This window comes from Petromyzon marinus, chromosome 29, assembly GCF_048934315.1.
Source record: "Petromyzon marinus isolate PM22_M1 ecotype Great Lakes invasive population chromosome 29, UKy_Petmar_22M1.pri1.0, whole genome shotgun sequence".
Classification (NCBI taxonomy): Eukaryota; Metazoa; Chordata; class Hyperoartia; order Petromyzontiformes; family Petromyzontidae; genus Petromyzon; species Petromyzon marinus.
This window is the reverse complement of record NC_133695.1, coordinates 7,781,091-7,796,916: the sequence shown is the minus strand read 5'-3', so window position 1 is coordinate 7,796,916 and position 15,826 is coordinate 7,781,091. Positions and strand designations below refer to the sequence as shown.

At 52.1% G+C, this 15,826-nt stretch overlaps 1 protein-coding gene and 1 long non-coding RNA gene across 2 annotated transcripts; both read right to left on the bottom strand.

Annotated features, from left to right (window-relative positions):
- Positions 1 to 24: 24 nt before the first annotated feature.
- On the bottom strand, positions 25 to 2,102 carry LOC142929321 (uncharacterized). The gene is made up of 4 exons (XM_076070431.1): positions 1,961 to 2,102; positions 1,582 to 1,682; positions 1,000 to 1,358; positions 25 to 202 (listed from the first exon to the last, which is right to left on the bottom strand). Exons 1-4 carry the CDS (start codon positions 2,016 to 2,018, stop codon positions 25 to 27), a joined length of 696 nt encoding a protein of 231 aa, XP_075926546.1. The 5' UTR covers positions 2,019 to 2,102.
- An 8,008-nt stretch (positions 2,103 to 10,110) lies between these two features.
- Positions 10,111 to 11,139, bottom strand: LOC142929310 (uncharacterized). Its single transcript, XR_012945589.1, has 2 exons — positions 10,736 to 11,139; positions 10,111 to 10,457 (listed from the first exon to the last, which is right to left on the bottom strand). It is a non-coding gene; the product is annotated as an uncharacterized LOC142929310 (long non-coding RNA).
- Between the last annotated feature and the right edge of the window lie 4,687 nt (positions 11,140 to 15,826).

Here is a 15,826-nt window from a genome sequence, read left to right as displayed (position 1 = left end):
GCGACGACTATCAGTCGGCTCTTGCTATGGTTCGTTGGTCACGTTGCTCAATGGAAACGTCCCCCGCACGTCGAGGCTCTGCACCGACCGATGCAGCCAGCCGTGCTCGCGCTCAGGCCGTGACACACGCAGTGCCTGATGAAGGGCCCCAGGAGTGTCGCCAATTGGCCCCAGGTCAAACGGGGACGTTCCACCTCGGCTCCTAGAGCACGTGTCAATCGACCACCATTACCCTCACATGAGCCATGGCCATGTCCCCATGGTGTGACGGCTACCAAGCTCCTCGCACCCAAGGATACATTGCGGCATCATGAAACCAAGGACCTCATTGGAAAAGCCTCCAATCCCTCAGTGGATAGAACAGTTCAAGGCTTGGCAACAGCTTCACAGATCACAATACGACCTTGCACGTTGGAGGGCGGGGGTGGTGTCACGCTCACGCAAGTTTAGCCAGGAACCGGGACACAGCATCAAGTCAAGATCATATTTATTGAGCAATTGGTACAAAGGAGCGGGACGAGCGATGCCCAGAGCGTCAGAATTAACGAGCGGCTGAAGCGGCTCCAAAAGGGATCTTTAGCCCCACGTTCGACCCGAAGCAGGAGCCTCCAACAGCCGCCAGCGTCAGGAAAGCTGCAATGGCGTTACTTGGGCTCCTCCGTGGCCGGCGCCAGCGTCTTGGCCTCCTCCGTGGCCGACGCCAGCGTCTTGGGCTCCTCCGTGGCCGGCGCCAGCGTCTTGGGCTCCTCCGTGGCCGGCGCCAGCGTCTTGGGCTCCTCCGTGGCCGGCGCCAGCGTCTTGGGCTCCTCCGTGGCCGGCGCCAGCGTCTTGGGCTCCTCCGTGGCCGGCGCCAGCGTCTTGGGCTCCTCCGTGGCCGGCGCCAGCGTCTTGGGCTCCTCCGTGGCCGGCGCCAGCGTCTTGGGCTCCTCCGTGGCCGGCGCCAGCGTCTTGGGCTCCTCCGTGGCCGGCGCCAGCGTCTTGGGCTCCTCCGTGGCCGGCGCCAGCGTCTTGGGCTCCTCCGTGGCCGGCGCCAGCGTCTTGGGCTCCTCCGTGGCCGGCGCCAGCGTCTTGGGCTCCTCCGTGGCCGGCGCCAGCGTCTTGGGCTCCTCCGTGGCCGGCGCCAGCGTCTTGGGCTCCTCCGTGGCCGGCGCCAGCGTCTTGGGCTCCTCCGTGGCCGGCGCCACCGTCTTGGGCTCCTCCGTGGCCGGCGCCAGCGTCTTGGGCTCCTCCGTGGCCGGCGCCAGCGTCTTGGGCTCCTCCGTGGCCGGCGCAAGAGTCTTGGGCTCCACCGTGGCCGGTTCCTCAGTTTCGTCTCCAGTTAGAAAGTCGGCACCTGCGTTGTGAAAGTGGTGCCGGACCTGGCATAGGGCCAGGTGACAGGACGCGGGCCATCAGCAGACAAGACGCAGCTTCCCACACCACTCACCCGTGGCATGTCAGATGCGCATTGAGGCCAGTGGTGGCAGAAAGCGTCGCTTGCACTCAAGATTTATCGTTTTCAATAGACCAACGAGACCGGCAGATGCACCAGTTCCACACCACAAGGTTTACGAACCGGTTGTCACACGATGCGTTACTCACAGCAAGGTTCAGTTTCGAGATCTCCCCGGATTCGGCCGCCTGCCGCCACGCTGCCGGGTCGCCGCGAATCGTCGCAGCGTCCACGCAGCCCCTCGTGGTCCCTGGGATCGGGGTGGGAATGGGCGAGGGTGGGGGTAAATCGAAGCCTATGGAATCACGAACTAGTACGACCGCATTCGTTGTTGGTAGGTGCAACGGCACAAAATGAACCCAAGTAGCCACTGTAGAACAATGGTAATGGAGTCGGCATCGGTTGGTGGTTAACAGCAAAAGGGGACGAAGTAAAATAACCAAAATGGGTCCCTAACACCATCAAAGCTTCGAGCCCACATCGACCCAAATCGATCCCTGGGTGCCTGGCAGTGGCGCGAGAACTCACAGCCTCCCAACGCCATCAGCACCGCGCCCACCAGCATGAGACTCGCCGATGACTGCATCTTTTGGTAATGTTGCGAGCGCTGATGCTTGAACAAAACAAGTCTATATCCCTCACACCTGCTCGCCACACCTCCGCTTTATACCCAGCGAGGTGCGGGGTGTGGGGGAGTCGGATGATTGGGGCCACGTGCCCCATAAACGCGCGGCCAATGAGCACGAGGAGTGAGTGGGGCCCATCCCGGTGCGTGTGCCACGGTGCTTAATGACCCCATGAAGCCCCTCAATGAGTGGCTCTGGAGGCACGTGCTCAGGCGGGGCTCATTCACGCGGCAGTGCTGATGGATAAAAAATCATTCCCATCTCCACCACCCCCTTACCCATGCCAACCTCCACTACCACCCACAAATCTCAACCTCCACCCCCACACATCCTCACCTCCACTACCCCCCCACCCACCCCATCTCATACACCCCTTCAAGCATCCCCACCTCCACCCCCCCTCCAATATGCTTTGGGATCGTCCGAGAGGAGCGCCGAGAGGGAGTGGCGAGGTTTATCCCAACAAGGAAACTGGGATTGAGGGGTGGCCTGGGTCTGTGCCTCCTGCGTGTTGGGGCGACGTCTCCTTCCCAGGTCGACTTTCATTAACAGCTTCAACGATGTCACTAAACTGCGTCTGTTCACGTGCTCGTCTGTTTTTCAACGTAATTTCAAACGTTCATCTCTCCATTCGTCTTTGCACACTTTTCATATTTTTGTAAATGTCCATCGTATCCACGTATAAAAGTCGGCAGTATTTAGCGTACTGAGAATGTTTTAACGGTCTTCCTTGTGCAGATTGATACTTGGCTTTCATGATCAAGTTCCATGTTTCAAAAGCAATCATTCCCACTCTCAGTTGCTTGTCATAATTTCATCCCGGACCGACTTTAACAGCTGCCCTACGTACACACACACCCACTGATGTGTTTCCATATTCTTTGGTTCTTTCGGTAAAGTCACGTAGAATGAAAATAAAAATTATTTTAAGAATAACAAATAACCACGACGTTTCGATTGCAACACAAGCGGTCGAAACGTCCTGGTTATTTTTTTTATTCTACTTGATTTGACCGAAAGAACCAAAGAATATGAATTCCTGCAGTCACGAAAGTTCTTAGTTAAGATGTGTTTCCAGTTGTGTCTGGATAACAGAGATCCCAAACTACAACTTTGGCGAACCACCACCACACTATGTGTTTCCGCCTTTACCAATTGACTCCCCATTGGAATACAAATTAATTGGTTCCATGCTGCATGCGCCCGATGATTGTTAAACAAGTCTCACGTGACACGCGAAGCAACCATTAGAGTTTTGATTTTGCACTGTACTTGGCGTTATACTGAGCAAGCTGCGCCACTGTGATGTTGATCTTCTGGGGGGTAATGGGATGGGGGAGAATATTGCCAAACACCTAACCAGGGTCTAGGGATGATCAGAGCCCCTCCTCATGAATCCCAGATAGATGTTGGTCCTCTACAGGGGTTTGATGGGATCACAGATTACAATTATATTGGTGTCCACGAATTTTGGATGAGCTCCAAACATAATTAGACGACTGTCAGATCACATATTGAGGATTGTGGTTTACTGTGTTGAGATTTGGTCCAGAAACCAGCTGAGAAAGGGTCTTGGAATGTAAGGAAATGGTCACCCTCTGGTAACGTAAACGTCAATGTCTTTATTTCACATTGACCTTGGCAGTGTTGTGTTCTTGTGATTGGAAGAATGTGGTTTGCGCTGTTTCCTCTGTGGATAACATCTCATCAAAAGGAGACAACACGCATTATTTACGGTGGATATAATCAGGTAAACTATTCACTCAGGGTATTATCCACTAATTGACGTCCACAGCATTGCATTCTGGAGTTCTAATAATGTTTATTGCATCCTTTGTCTTGTGGCTTGCCGAGTTACTGATTGCATGATGTTGTTGTTCATGAGTCGACCGAGGGGAGGCCCAGGTCCCATTCAGTTAATTGTCACTGGTGTTGATCGTAAGCGGGAATTGAACATTGGTCGCCAGTTGAGTAGCACAGCATGCTAACCATTGCACTACCACTCCCCCCACACACGCGCACAAAGACTGTAGGACCATGTGTTATTAGTGAGTAGCACTTAATGCCGGATCGGTACACGAGGGGGTTGGGTCGCGAGCACCATGCCTGACCACCTTTGTCTCCCTAATGTTTACACACCGTACTCGGAACTGATTAGAGGCCGAGTAGACCTAGGTAGGCTTAGGATCGGTAAGATTGAATCTTGGTCGCAGCCAATACCAGTGACAAACTCCGGTCATTTCTTTAAACGTTGGCTTTCGCGACCAATATCATCCACTCGCCTTTTGCCCATCCAAGGACGGGTGTATTGCAGTAAATCTGAAACTTGCAAGCGAAAAGCAGACCGCGACGTGATATATTCATTGCATGAATGCGTGTGCAATTTGTAAGAGCGCGGTGAAACAGACCTATTTCATTTAAAGGTTATAATCCCTTGTTCATCTTGACGTCCTTTTTACTTCTATGTCTCAATAGCGTTACGGAGATCGTGTGACGTGAGGGTTCTGCCTTTGTGTAGAGACACAGCTAGAGGTCTCTGGGTGTCGCGCCAGCTCCAGTGTTGGAGGGGCGCCGAGCGCCCGGTGCCTCGATTGTTGGAGTTAAGGGCACTTCACCTGAAGCGAGGAGCTCCGATTGTTGGAGTTAAGGGCACTTCACCTGAAGCGAGGAGCTCCGATTGTTGGAGTTAAGGGCACGTGACCAGAAGCGAGGAGCTCCGATTGTTGGAGTTAAGGGCACTTCACCTGAAGCGAGGAGCTCCGATTGTTGGAGTAAAGGGCACGTGACCAGAAGCGGGGAACCATGCCTTGATGCAGCAAGGGGCGCGGCCAGGGGATAAAAGGGGAGGGCCGAGGGGATTCGGGGCTCGTTTCGGGCATCAAGCTCGCTAACACACACGCACATAATGAGCAGCCTAGAACAAGTTAACCACACTTAACAACGAAATTCGGTGTACAATGAATTGTTTAATAAACGCGTTGCCTCCTACAACAGTGTGTGTACCTCAGGTTACACACTACATTTGTATGCGAGGAGGGGGGAGGAGGCGCCTCTGCCCCCCATGTGGGGTGACGTCAGCCGCTATTATTATGAATGGGGGGGGGGTGTCCATTTGGAGGACGTCACCTTAACACATTCCTGCGGAGGGAGCTGATAAGGAACGTTGGGTTGCTCGGTCAATGGCCAGGGTCAACGGCGGCACCACGTGGTGTATTCCGCAAATATTCCCGACTGTGAGGGCGGGCACAAGCCGGCGTGAGTAGGTTAAACGTTTAGTTTTATAAGGGCACCACGGGGTGACCAGCCGCTCCCCACCCAGCCCCACCCCTCCCACCCCCCACCCCTCTCAACCCCCTACCCCTCCCTCCCCCCACCCAGCCCCACCCAGCCCCACCCTCCCCACCCAGCCCCTCCCCACCCTCCCCTTCCCAACCAGCCCCTCCCCACCCTCCCCTCTCCACCCAACCCCACCCCTCCCATTTTATCCGGATACACGTGGGCAGACATCCACAGACATACACAATTAATCCCATGCCTCCTGTGAATTCATCCCGGTTGGGCCTCCAGTCCACTACGTTTCCTACCAGTATGATTATTGAGAGGGCTGTTCGATGTGGGGTGACGTCACCTGCTCATGATTACTAATGGGAAGGTCCATGATTAGGATGCAACCTGTTCATGTTTGTTAATGAGGGGGACTGGTCGACGTGGAGTGACTTCACGAGCGTTGCACACAGACATTCTTGGCTCATTATCGTCGGTAATAATGGGGGGGGGGCTGTCCATTTGGAGGATGTAACCTGTTCATGAATATTAATGAGGGGGGCTGGTCAATGGCTGTCGGGTGGTGGCAGGTTTAACGACACTTATATAGTTCCGAGATCCAACCGAAAAAACCCTCTATTATAGATTGGGTCATCGCTTCCGTAGCGCAGCGCGATAACCTCTACAGACCGCTCCCCATGCACGAGGGCACTCACTCCATGTTGCAGAGGATCGCTCCTCTGAACAAGATACTGTGGCTCAGTTTGCAAGTGCGGGTTCTCGTTGAGTCAATACCAAGTTTTACATTCAAAGCTGGCTGGCAAGTCGAGGACCGCCTGTATTGGGGGCTCTATACATTCCGAGGAGTCATGAAAAGCTCCAGGTGTCTCTAGGGGGTAAGTTTGCGACGACTATCAGTCATCTCTTGCTATGGTTCGTTGGTCACGTTGCTCAATGGAAACGTCCCCCGCACGTCGAGGCTCTGCACCGACCGATGCAGCCAGCCGAGCTCGCGCTCAGGCCGTGACACACGCAGTGTCTGAAGGGCCACAGCAGTGTCACCAATTGGCCCCAGGTCAAACGGGGACGTTCCACCTCGGCTCCTAGAGCACGTGTCAATCGACCACCATTACCCTCACATGAGCCATGGCCATGTCCCCCATGGTGTGACGGCTACCAAGCTCCTCGCACCCAAGGATACATTGCAGCATCATGAAACCAAGGACCTCATTGGAAAAGCCTCCAATCCCTCAGTGGATAGAACAGCTCAAGGCTTGGCAACAGCTTCACAGATCACTATACAACCTTGCACGTTGGAGGGCGGGGGTGGTGTCACGCTCACACAAGTTTAGCCAGGAACCGGGACACAGCATCAAGTCAAGATCATATTTATTGAGCAATTGGTACAAAGGAGCGGGACGAGCGATGCCCAGAGCGTCAGAATTAACGAGCGGCTGAAGCAGCTCCAAAAGGGATCTTTAGCCCCACGTTCGACCCGAAGCAGGAGCCTCCAACAGCCAGCGTCAGGAAAGCTGCAATGGCGTTACTTGGGCTCCTCCGTGGCCGGCGCCAGCGTCTTGGGCTCCTCCGTGGCCGGCGCCAGCGTCTTGGGCTCCTCCGTGGCCGGCGCCAGCGTCTTGGGCTCCTCCGTGGCCGGCGCCAGCGTCTTGGGCTCCTCCGTGGCCGGCGCCAGCGTCTTGGGCTCCTCCGTGGCCGGCGCCAGCGTCTTGGGCTCCTCCGTGGCCGGCGCCAGCGTCTTGGGCTCCTCCGTGGCCGGCGCCAGCGTCTTGGGCTCCTCCGTGGCCGGCGCCACCGTCTTGGGCTCCTCCGTGGCCGGCGCCACCGTCTTGGGCTCCTCCGTGGCCGGCGCCACCGTCTTGGGCTCCTCCGTGGCCGGCGCCACCGTCTTGGGCTCCTCCGTGGCCGGCGCCACCGTCTTGGGCTCCTCCGTGGCCGGCGCCACCGTCTTGGGCTCCTCCGTGGCCGGCGCCACCGTCTTGGGCTCCTCCGTGGCCGGCGCCACCGTCTTGGGCTCCTCCGTGGCCGGCGCCACCGTCTTGGGCTCCTCCGTGGCCGGTTCCTCAGTTTCGTCTCCAGTTAGAAAGTCGGCACCTGCGTTGTGAAAGTGGTGCCGGACCTGGCATAGGGTCAGGTGACAGGACGCGGGCCATCAGCAGACAAGACGCATCTTAAATTTGATTCAAAGCTTTCGTGACTGCAGTAATTCATATTCTTAGTTTTTTCGGTAAAGTCACGTTGAAGAGAAACAACAAAATAACAAAATATATATAAAACAATAAAAATTCTCACGACGTTTCGACCATAACTCAAACGGTCATCATCAGGTGTGTCGGTTTGCATAAATTTATTTTTAAAACGGCACATTTATTTATTTGTAAAAAAACGTTGGCGTCACGCGCAGCGATTGGCAGTTTACCCAGGACTAGTCCATCTATTTTTTTAAAAGAGGGGGGAGACGAAATTTTTTATAATGTATGCTGTCTGAAAGCCACTGTAAGCGTGAACAATCAATCAAGAACTGAAATGATTTATCAAATCTTTCCAATGATTGCTAAGATAGAATCCATCTTCTCGGTTGAAATTGTCTCTGTGCTTGTATATGTGGATAGCCTCATGAACGAATCTCTCATGGAAGCCAGATGGCTTACAAAGAACCTCCGTCTTGGAAAAGTCAATGGCATGTGAGCCTACTGAATTAGAACAATGATCTGCTACGGCCGAGGTGTTGGTCCTACCATGTTTAAGGTCTGCTTTATGTTCACGAATGCGGTCCGAGACATGGCGTTTGGTTTCTCCAATGTAACTACTACCACAGAGGCAACTTAGTTTGTAGACACCAGGGTATTGTATGTCCGGAATCACATCCTTTACAGACGGAACCAGATCACGGATTTTATGTAATGTGTTGAAACGGACCTGGATCTTGTGTTTATTCAAGATTTTGGAGATCTTTTTTGTGATCCCAGCAATGTAGGGTAAAGTGATGGTTTTGAAAGGCTCCTCAAGAGGGTTCTTCTTCATGGTTTGAGTGATAGCTTTGCGGATTGTATAGTCGGAGTAACCATTAGCCCTAAGAGCTTGGTGTACATGCTTGAGTTCACTGCTTATGTGTTCCTGGTCGGATATGCATTGGGCTCTATGATACAGAGTCTTGATGAGAGAATTCTTCTGTGATGGATGGTGGTGGGAATCCGGTTTCAGGTAAGCATCCGTGTGGGTAGCTTTCCTGTAGACAGAGTGGCTCATTGAACCATCAGGTCTCTTTTTAATTAGGACATCCAAAAAAGGTATCTTGCCATCTATTTCGACTTCCATGGTAAATCTGATGGCTGGGTGTATGGAATTGATGTGGTCGAAGAATTGGTCTAGAGCAGGCCGGCCATGTGGCCAGATGACAAAAGTGTCATCCACGTACCTCTTCCATAAGGTTGGGCGCAGAGTGGCAGTCTGGATGGCGTCAGTCTCAAATTTCTCCATGAAAATGTTAGCTATAACTGGAGAAAGGGGGGAGCCCATTGGGGTGCCCTCAGTTTGTTTGTAGAAAGTTCCATTCCAAGTGAAGTATGTATTGGTTAAACAGTGTCTCACCAGGGGGGGTACCTCAGTGTTTAGTCCTTGATGAACCAAGTCTTCAATGATTGCAATGGTGTCAGGTACAGGAACCTTGGTGAATAAGGAAACTACATCAAAACTGACAAGGTCGTCTGGGGACAGGGAAATACCCTTGATTGTTGATACCAGGTGAGTAGAATTTTGTACCGCAGGAGGTGGTCTTTCCAGTGAAAGGGCGCAGGATTTCAGACAAAAAACGAGCTAGTTTGTAGGTGGGGGAGCTGATAGTAGAGACTATGGGACGAAGAGGTGTATCAACTTTATGTATTTTTGGTAAGCCGTATAATCTTGGTGGCCTGGCAGCATATCCAACCAGGAACACATAAGCAGTGAACTCAAGCACGTACACCAAGCTCTTAGGGCTAATGGTTACTCCGACTATACAATCCGCAAAGCTATCACTCAAACCATGAAGAAGAACCCTCTTGAGGAGCCTTTCAAAACCATCACTTTACCCTACATTGCTGGGATCACAAAAAAGATCTCCAAAATCTTGAATAAACACAAGATCCAGGTCCGTTTCAACACATTACATAAAATCCGTGATCTGGTTCCGTCTGTAAAAGATGTGATTCCGGACATACAATACCCTGGTGTCTACAAACTAAGTTGCCTCTGTGGTAGTAGTTACATTGGAGAAACCAAACGCCATGTCTCGGACCGCATTCGTGAACATAAAGCAGACCTTAAACATGGTAGGACCAACACCTCGGCCGTAGCAGATCATTGTTCTAATTCAGTAGGCTTACATGCCATTGACTTTTCCAAGACGGAGGTTCTTTGTAAGCCATCTGGCTTCCATGAGAGATTCGTTCATGAGGCTATCCACATATACAAGCACAGAGACAATTTCAACCGAGAAGATGGATTCTATCTTAGCAATCATTGGAAAGATTTGATAAATCATTTCAGTTCTTGATCGATTGTTCACGCTTACAGTGGCTTTCAGACAGCATACATTATAAAAAATGTCTCCCCCCTCTTTTCAAAAAATAGATGGACTAGTCCTGGGCAAACTGCCAATCGCTGCGCGTGACGCCAACGTTTTTTTTATAAATAAATAAATGTGCAGTTTTAAAAATAAATTTATGCAAACCGACACACCTGATGATGACCGTTTGAGTTATGGTCGAAACGTCGTGAGAATTTTTATTGTTTTATATATATTTTGTTATTTTGTTGTTTCTCTTCAACGTGACTTTACCGAAAAAACAAAGAATAAGACGCATCTTCCCACAACACTCACCCGTGGCATGTCAGATGCGCATTGAGGCCAGTGGTGGCAGAAAGCGTCGCTTGCACTCAAGATTTATCGTTTTCAATAGACCAACGAGACCGGCAGATGCACCAGTTCCACACCACAAGGTTTACGAACCGGTTGTCACACGATGCGTTACTCACAGCAAGGTTCAGTTTCGAGATCTCCCCGGATTCGGCCGCCTGCCGCCACGCTGCCGGGTCGCCGCGAATCGTCGCAGCGTCCACGCAGCCCCTCGTGGTCCCTGGGATCAGGGTGGGAATGGGCGAGGGTGGGGGTAAATCGAAGCCTATGGAATCACGAACTAGTACGACCGCATTCGTTGTTGGTAGGCGCAACGGCACAAAATGAACCCAAGTAGCCACTGTAGAACAATGGTAATGGAGTCGGCATCGGTTGGTGGTTAACAGCAAAAGGGGACGAAGTAAAATAACCAAAATGGGTCCCTAACACCATCAAAGCTTCGAGCCCACATCGACCCAAATCGATCCCTGGGTGCCTGGCAGTGGCGCGAGAACTCACAGCCTCCCAACGCCATCAGCACCGCGCCCACCAGCATGAGACTCGCCGATGACTGCATCTTTTGGTAATGTTGCGAGCGCTGATGCTTGAACAAAACAAGTCTATATCCCTCACACCTGCTCGCCACACCTCCGCTTTATACCCAGCGAGGTGCGGGGTGTGGGGGAGTCGGATGATTGGGGCCACGTGCCCCATAAACGCGCGGCCAATGAGCACGAGGAGTGAGTGGGGCCCATCCCGGTGCGTGTGCCACGGTGCTTAATGACCCCATGGAGCCCCTCAATGAGTGGCTCTGGAGGCACGTGCTCAGGCGGGGCTCATTCACGCGGCAGTGCTGATGGATAAAAAATCATTCCCATCTCCACCACCCCCTTACCCATGCCAACCTCCACTACTACCCACAAATCCCAACCTCTACATCCTCACCTCCACTACGCCCCCCACCCACCCCATCTCATACACCCCTTCAAGCATCCCCACCTCCACTACCCCTCCAATATGCTTTGGGATCGTCCAAGAGGAGCGCCGAGAGGGAGCGGCGAGGTTTATCCCAACAAGGAGACTGGGATTGAGGGGTGGCCTGGGTCTGTGCCTCCTGCGTATTGGTGCGACGTCTCCTGCCCAGGTCGACTTTCATAAACAGCTTCAACGATGTCACTAAACTGCGTCTGTTCACGTGCTCGTCTGTCTTTCAACGTAATTTCAAACGTTCATCTCTCCATTCGTCTTTGCACACTTTTCATATATTTTTTAATTGTCCATCGTATCCACGTATAAAAGTCGGCAGTATTGTGCGTACTGATAATGTTTTCACGGTCTTCCTTGAGCAGATTGATACTTGGCTTTCATGATCATGTGCCATGTTTCAAAAGCAATCATTCCCACTCTCAGTTGCTTGCCATCATTCTCATCCCGGACAGCCTTTAACAGCTGCACTATGTATTTCCGCCTTTACCAATTGACTCCCCATTGGAAAACAAATTAATTGGTTCCATGCTGCATGCGCCCGATGATTGTTAAACAAGTCTCACGTGACACGCGAAGCAACCATTAGAGTTTTGATTTTGCACTGTACTTGGCGTTATGCTGAGCAAGCTGCGCCACTGTGATGTTGACCTTCTGGGGGGTCATGGGATGGGGGAGAATATTGCCAAGCACCTGACCAAGGTCTAGGGATGATCCGAGCTCCTCCGCATGAATCCCAGATAGATGTTGGTCCTCTACAGGGGTTTGATGGGATCACATATTACAATTATATTGGTGTCCAGGAATTTTGGATGAGCTCTAAACATGATTAGCCGACTGTCAGATCACATATTGAGGATTGTGGTTTTACTGGTAGGAACGAAGTTGTAAACTGAGTGTACCAGCCTGCAATAGATTAATGTGTCCGTCCGTCCGTCCCCTTTCAAAAGCCCCATACTACCGTATACCGGGAAACAATTCCTAATTTTAAAATGCAATTGTTGTCATTCTTTTTTTAAAATGCAATTGTTGTCATTTTTCGGCCCAGCCCTTAACGATTTTATGATACATTGCTCCAAATGAGCAGATGCAGTCAATAAGGATTTCACCATTCCATTCCTCTACAGAGGTTAATTTGTCCGAAGAACCCTCAACGATTTTGAGGGCAAAAAGGTGGGAAGACGCTCTCAATTTGCACAATTTTACGTAACAATGTCATAAAATTGCGCAAAATTCCAATGTTCCTACCAGCCCACCCTGCAGGGACCTGTACTGTGTTGAGATTTGGTCCAGAAACCAGCTGAGAAAGGGTCTTGGAATGTAAGGAAATGGTCACCCTCTGGTAACGTAAACGTCAATGTCTTTATTTCACATTGACCTTGGCAGTGTTGTGTTCTTGTGATTGGAAGAATGTGGTTTGCGCTGTTTCCTCTGTGGATAACATCTCATCAAAAGGAGACAACACGCATTATTTACGGTGGATATAATCAGGTCAACTATTCACTCAGGGTATTATCCACTAATTGACGTCCACAGCATTGCATTCTGGAGTTCTAATAATGTTTATTGCATCCTTTGTCTTGTGGCTTGCCGAGTTACTGATTGCATGATGTTGTTGTTCATGAGTCGACCGAGGGGAGGCCCAGGTCCCATTCAGTTAATTGTCACTGGTGTTGATCGTAAGCGGGAATTGAACATTGGTCGCCAGTTGAGTAGCACAGCATGCTAACCATTGCACTACCACTCCCCCCACACACGCGCACAAAGACTGTAGGACCATGTGTTATTAGTGAGTAGCACTTAATGCCGGATCGGTACACGAGGGGGTTGGGTCGCGAGCACCATGCCTGACCACCTTTGTCTCCCTAATGTTTACACACCGTACTCGGAACTGATTAGAGGCCGAGTAGACCTAGGTAGGCTTAGGATCGGTAAGATTGAATCTTGGTCGCAGCCAATACCAGTGACAAACTCCGGTCATTTCTTTAAACGTTGGCTTTCGCGACCAATATCATCCACTCGCCTTTTGCCCATCCAAGGACGGGTGTATTGCAGTAAATCTGAAACTTGCAAGCGAAAAGCAGACCGCGACGTGATATATTCATTGCATGAATGCGTGTGCAATTTGTAAGAGCGCGGTGAAACAGACCTATTTCATTTAAAGGTTATAATCCCTTGTTCATCTTGACGTCCTTTTTACTTCTATGTCTCAATAGCGTTACGGAGATCGTGTGACGTGAGGGTTCTGCCTTTGTGTAGAGACACAGCTAGAGGTCTCTGGGTGTCGCGCCAGCTCCAGTGTTGGAGGGGCGCCGAGCGCCCGGTGCCTCGATTGTTGGAGTTAAGGGCACTTCACCTGAAGCGAGGAGCTCCGATTGTTGGAGTAAAGGGCACGTGACCAGAAGCGGGGAACCATGCCTTGATGCAGCAAGGGGCGCGGCCAGGGGATAAAAGGGGAGGGCCGAGGGGATTCGGGGCTCGTTTCGGGCATCAAGCTCGCTAACACACACGCACATAATGAGCAGCCTAGAACAAGTTAACCACACTTAACAACGAAATTCGGTGTACAATGAATTGTTTAATAAACGCGTTGCCTCCTACAACAGTGTGTGTACCTCAGGTTACACACTACATTTGTATGCGAGGAGGGGGGAGGAGGCACCTCTGCCCCCCATGTGGGGTGACGTCAGCCGCTATTATTATGAATGGGGGGGGGGTGTCCATTTGGAGGACGTCACCTTAACAGATTCCTGCGGAGGGAGCTGGTAGGAACGTTGGGTTGCTCGGTCAATGGCCAGGGTCAACGGCGGCACCACGTGGTGTATTCCGCAAATATTCCCGACTGTGAGGGCGGGCACAAGCCGGCGTGAGTAGGTTAAACGTTTAGTTTTATAAGGGCACCACGGGGTGACCAGCCGCTCCCCACCCAGCCCCACCCCTCCCACCCCCCACCCCTCTCAACCCCCTACCCCTCCCTCCCCCCACCCCCCACCCAGCCCCACCCTCCCCACCCAGCCCCTCCCCACCCTCCCCTTCCCAACCAGCCCCTCCCCACCCTCCCCTCTCCACCCAGCCCCACCCCTCCCATTTTATCCGGGTGTCCGGATACACGTGGGCAGACATCCACAGACATCCACAATTAATCCCCTGCCTCCTGTGAATTAATCCCGGTTGGCCTTCCAGTCCACTACGTTTCCTACCAGTAATGCCCACTAGGAGCCCAATTGATATATAACCGGGTGTCCGGATACACGTGGACAGACATCCACAGACATACACAATTAATCCCATGCCTCCTGTGAATTCATCCCGGTTGGGCCTCCAGTCCACTACGTTTTTTACCAGTATGATTATTGAGGGGGCTGTTCGATGTGGGGTGACGTCACCTGCTCATGATTACTAATGGGAAGGTCCATGATTAGGATGCAACCTGTTCATGTTTGTTAATGAGGGGGGCTGGTCGACGTGGAGTGACTTCACGAGCGTTGCACACAGACATTCTCGGCTCATTATCGTCGGTAATAATGGGGGGGGGGGCTGTCCATTTGGAGGATGTAACCTGCTCATGAATATTAATGAGGGGGGCTGGTCAATGGCTGTCGGGTGGTGGCAGGTTTAATGACACTTATATAGTTCCGAGATCCAACCGAAAAAACTCTATTATAGATTGGGTCATCGCTTCCGTAGCGCAGTTCGATAACCTCTACAGACCGCTCCCCATGCACGAGGGCACTCACTCCATGTTGCAGAGGATCGCTCCTCTGAACAAAATACTTCTTTGGGTCAGTTTGCAAGTGCGAGTTCTCGTTAAGCCAATACCAAGTTTTACATTCAAAGCTGGTTGGCAAGTCGAGGACCGCCTGTATTGGAGGCTCTATACATTCCGAGGAGTCATGAAAAGCTCCAGGTGTCTCTAGGGGGTAAGTTTGCGACGACTATCAGTCGGCTCTTGCTATGGTTCGTTGGTCACGTTGCTCAATGGAAACGTCCCCCGCACGTCGAGGCTCTGCACCAACCGATGCAGCCAGCCGTGCTCGCGCTCAGGCCGTGACACACGCAGTGCCTGATGAAGGGCCCCAGGAGTGTCGCCAATTGGCCCCAGGTCAAACGGGGACGTTCCACCTCGGCTCCTAGAGCACGTGTCAATCGACCACCATTACCCTCACATGAGCCATGGCCATGTCCCCATGGTGTGACGGCTACCAAGCTCCTCGCACCCAAGGATACATTGCGGCATCATGAAACCAAGGACCTCATTGGAAAAGCCTCCAATCCCTCAGTGGATAGAACAGTTCAAGGCTTGGCAACAGCTTCACAGATCACAATACAACCTTGCACGTTGGAGGGCGGGGGTGGTGTCACGCTCACGCAAGTTTAGCCAGGAACCGGGACACAGCATCAAGTCAAGATCATATTTATTGAGCAATTGGTACAAAGGAGCGGGACGAGCGATGCCCAGAGCGTCAGAATTAACGAGCGGCTGAAGCGGCTCCAAAAGGGATCTTTAGCCCCACGTTCGACCCGAAGCAGGAGCCTCCAACAGCCGCCAGCGTCAGGAAAGCTGCAATGGCGTTACTTGGGCTCCTCCGTGGCCGGCGCCAGCGTCTTGGGCTCCTCCGTGGCCGG

Bases quoted from the DNA above. Each gene is read 5' to 3' on its own strand.
- LOC142929321 (XM_076070431.1), bottom strand. From the start codon at position 2,018: ATGCAGTCATCGGCGAGTCTCATGCTGGTGGGCGCGGTGCTGATGGCG. The intron at 1,359-1,581 runs GTGAGTAACGCA...GCCCTATGCCAG, and splicing joins TCTCGAAACTGAACCTTGCT to GTCCGGCACCACTTTCACAA. The intron at 203-999 runs GCCGGCCACGGA...CACGTGCTCTAG, and splicing joins GAGGAGCCCAAGACGCTGGC to GAGCCGAGGTGGAACGTCCC.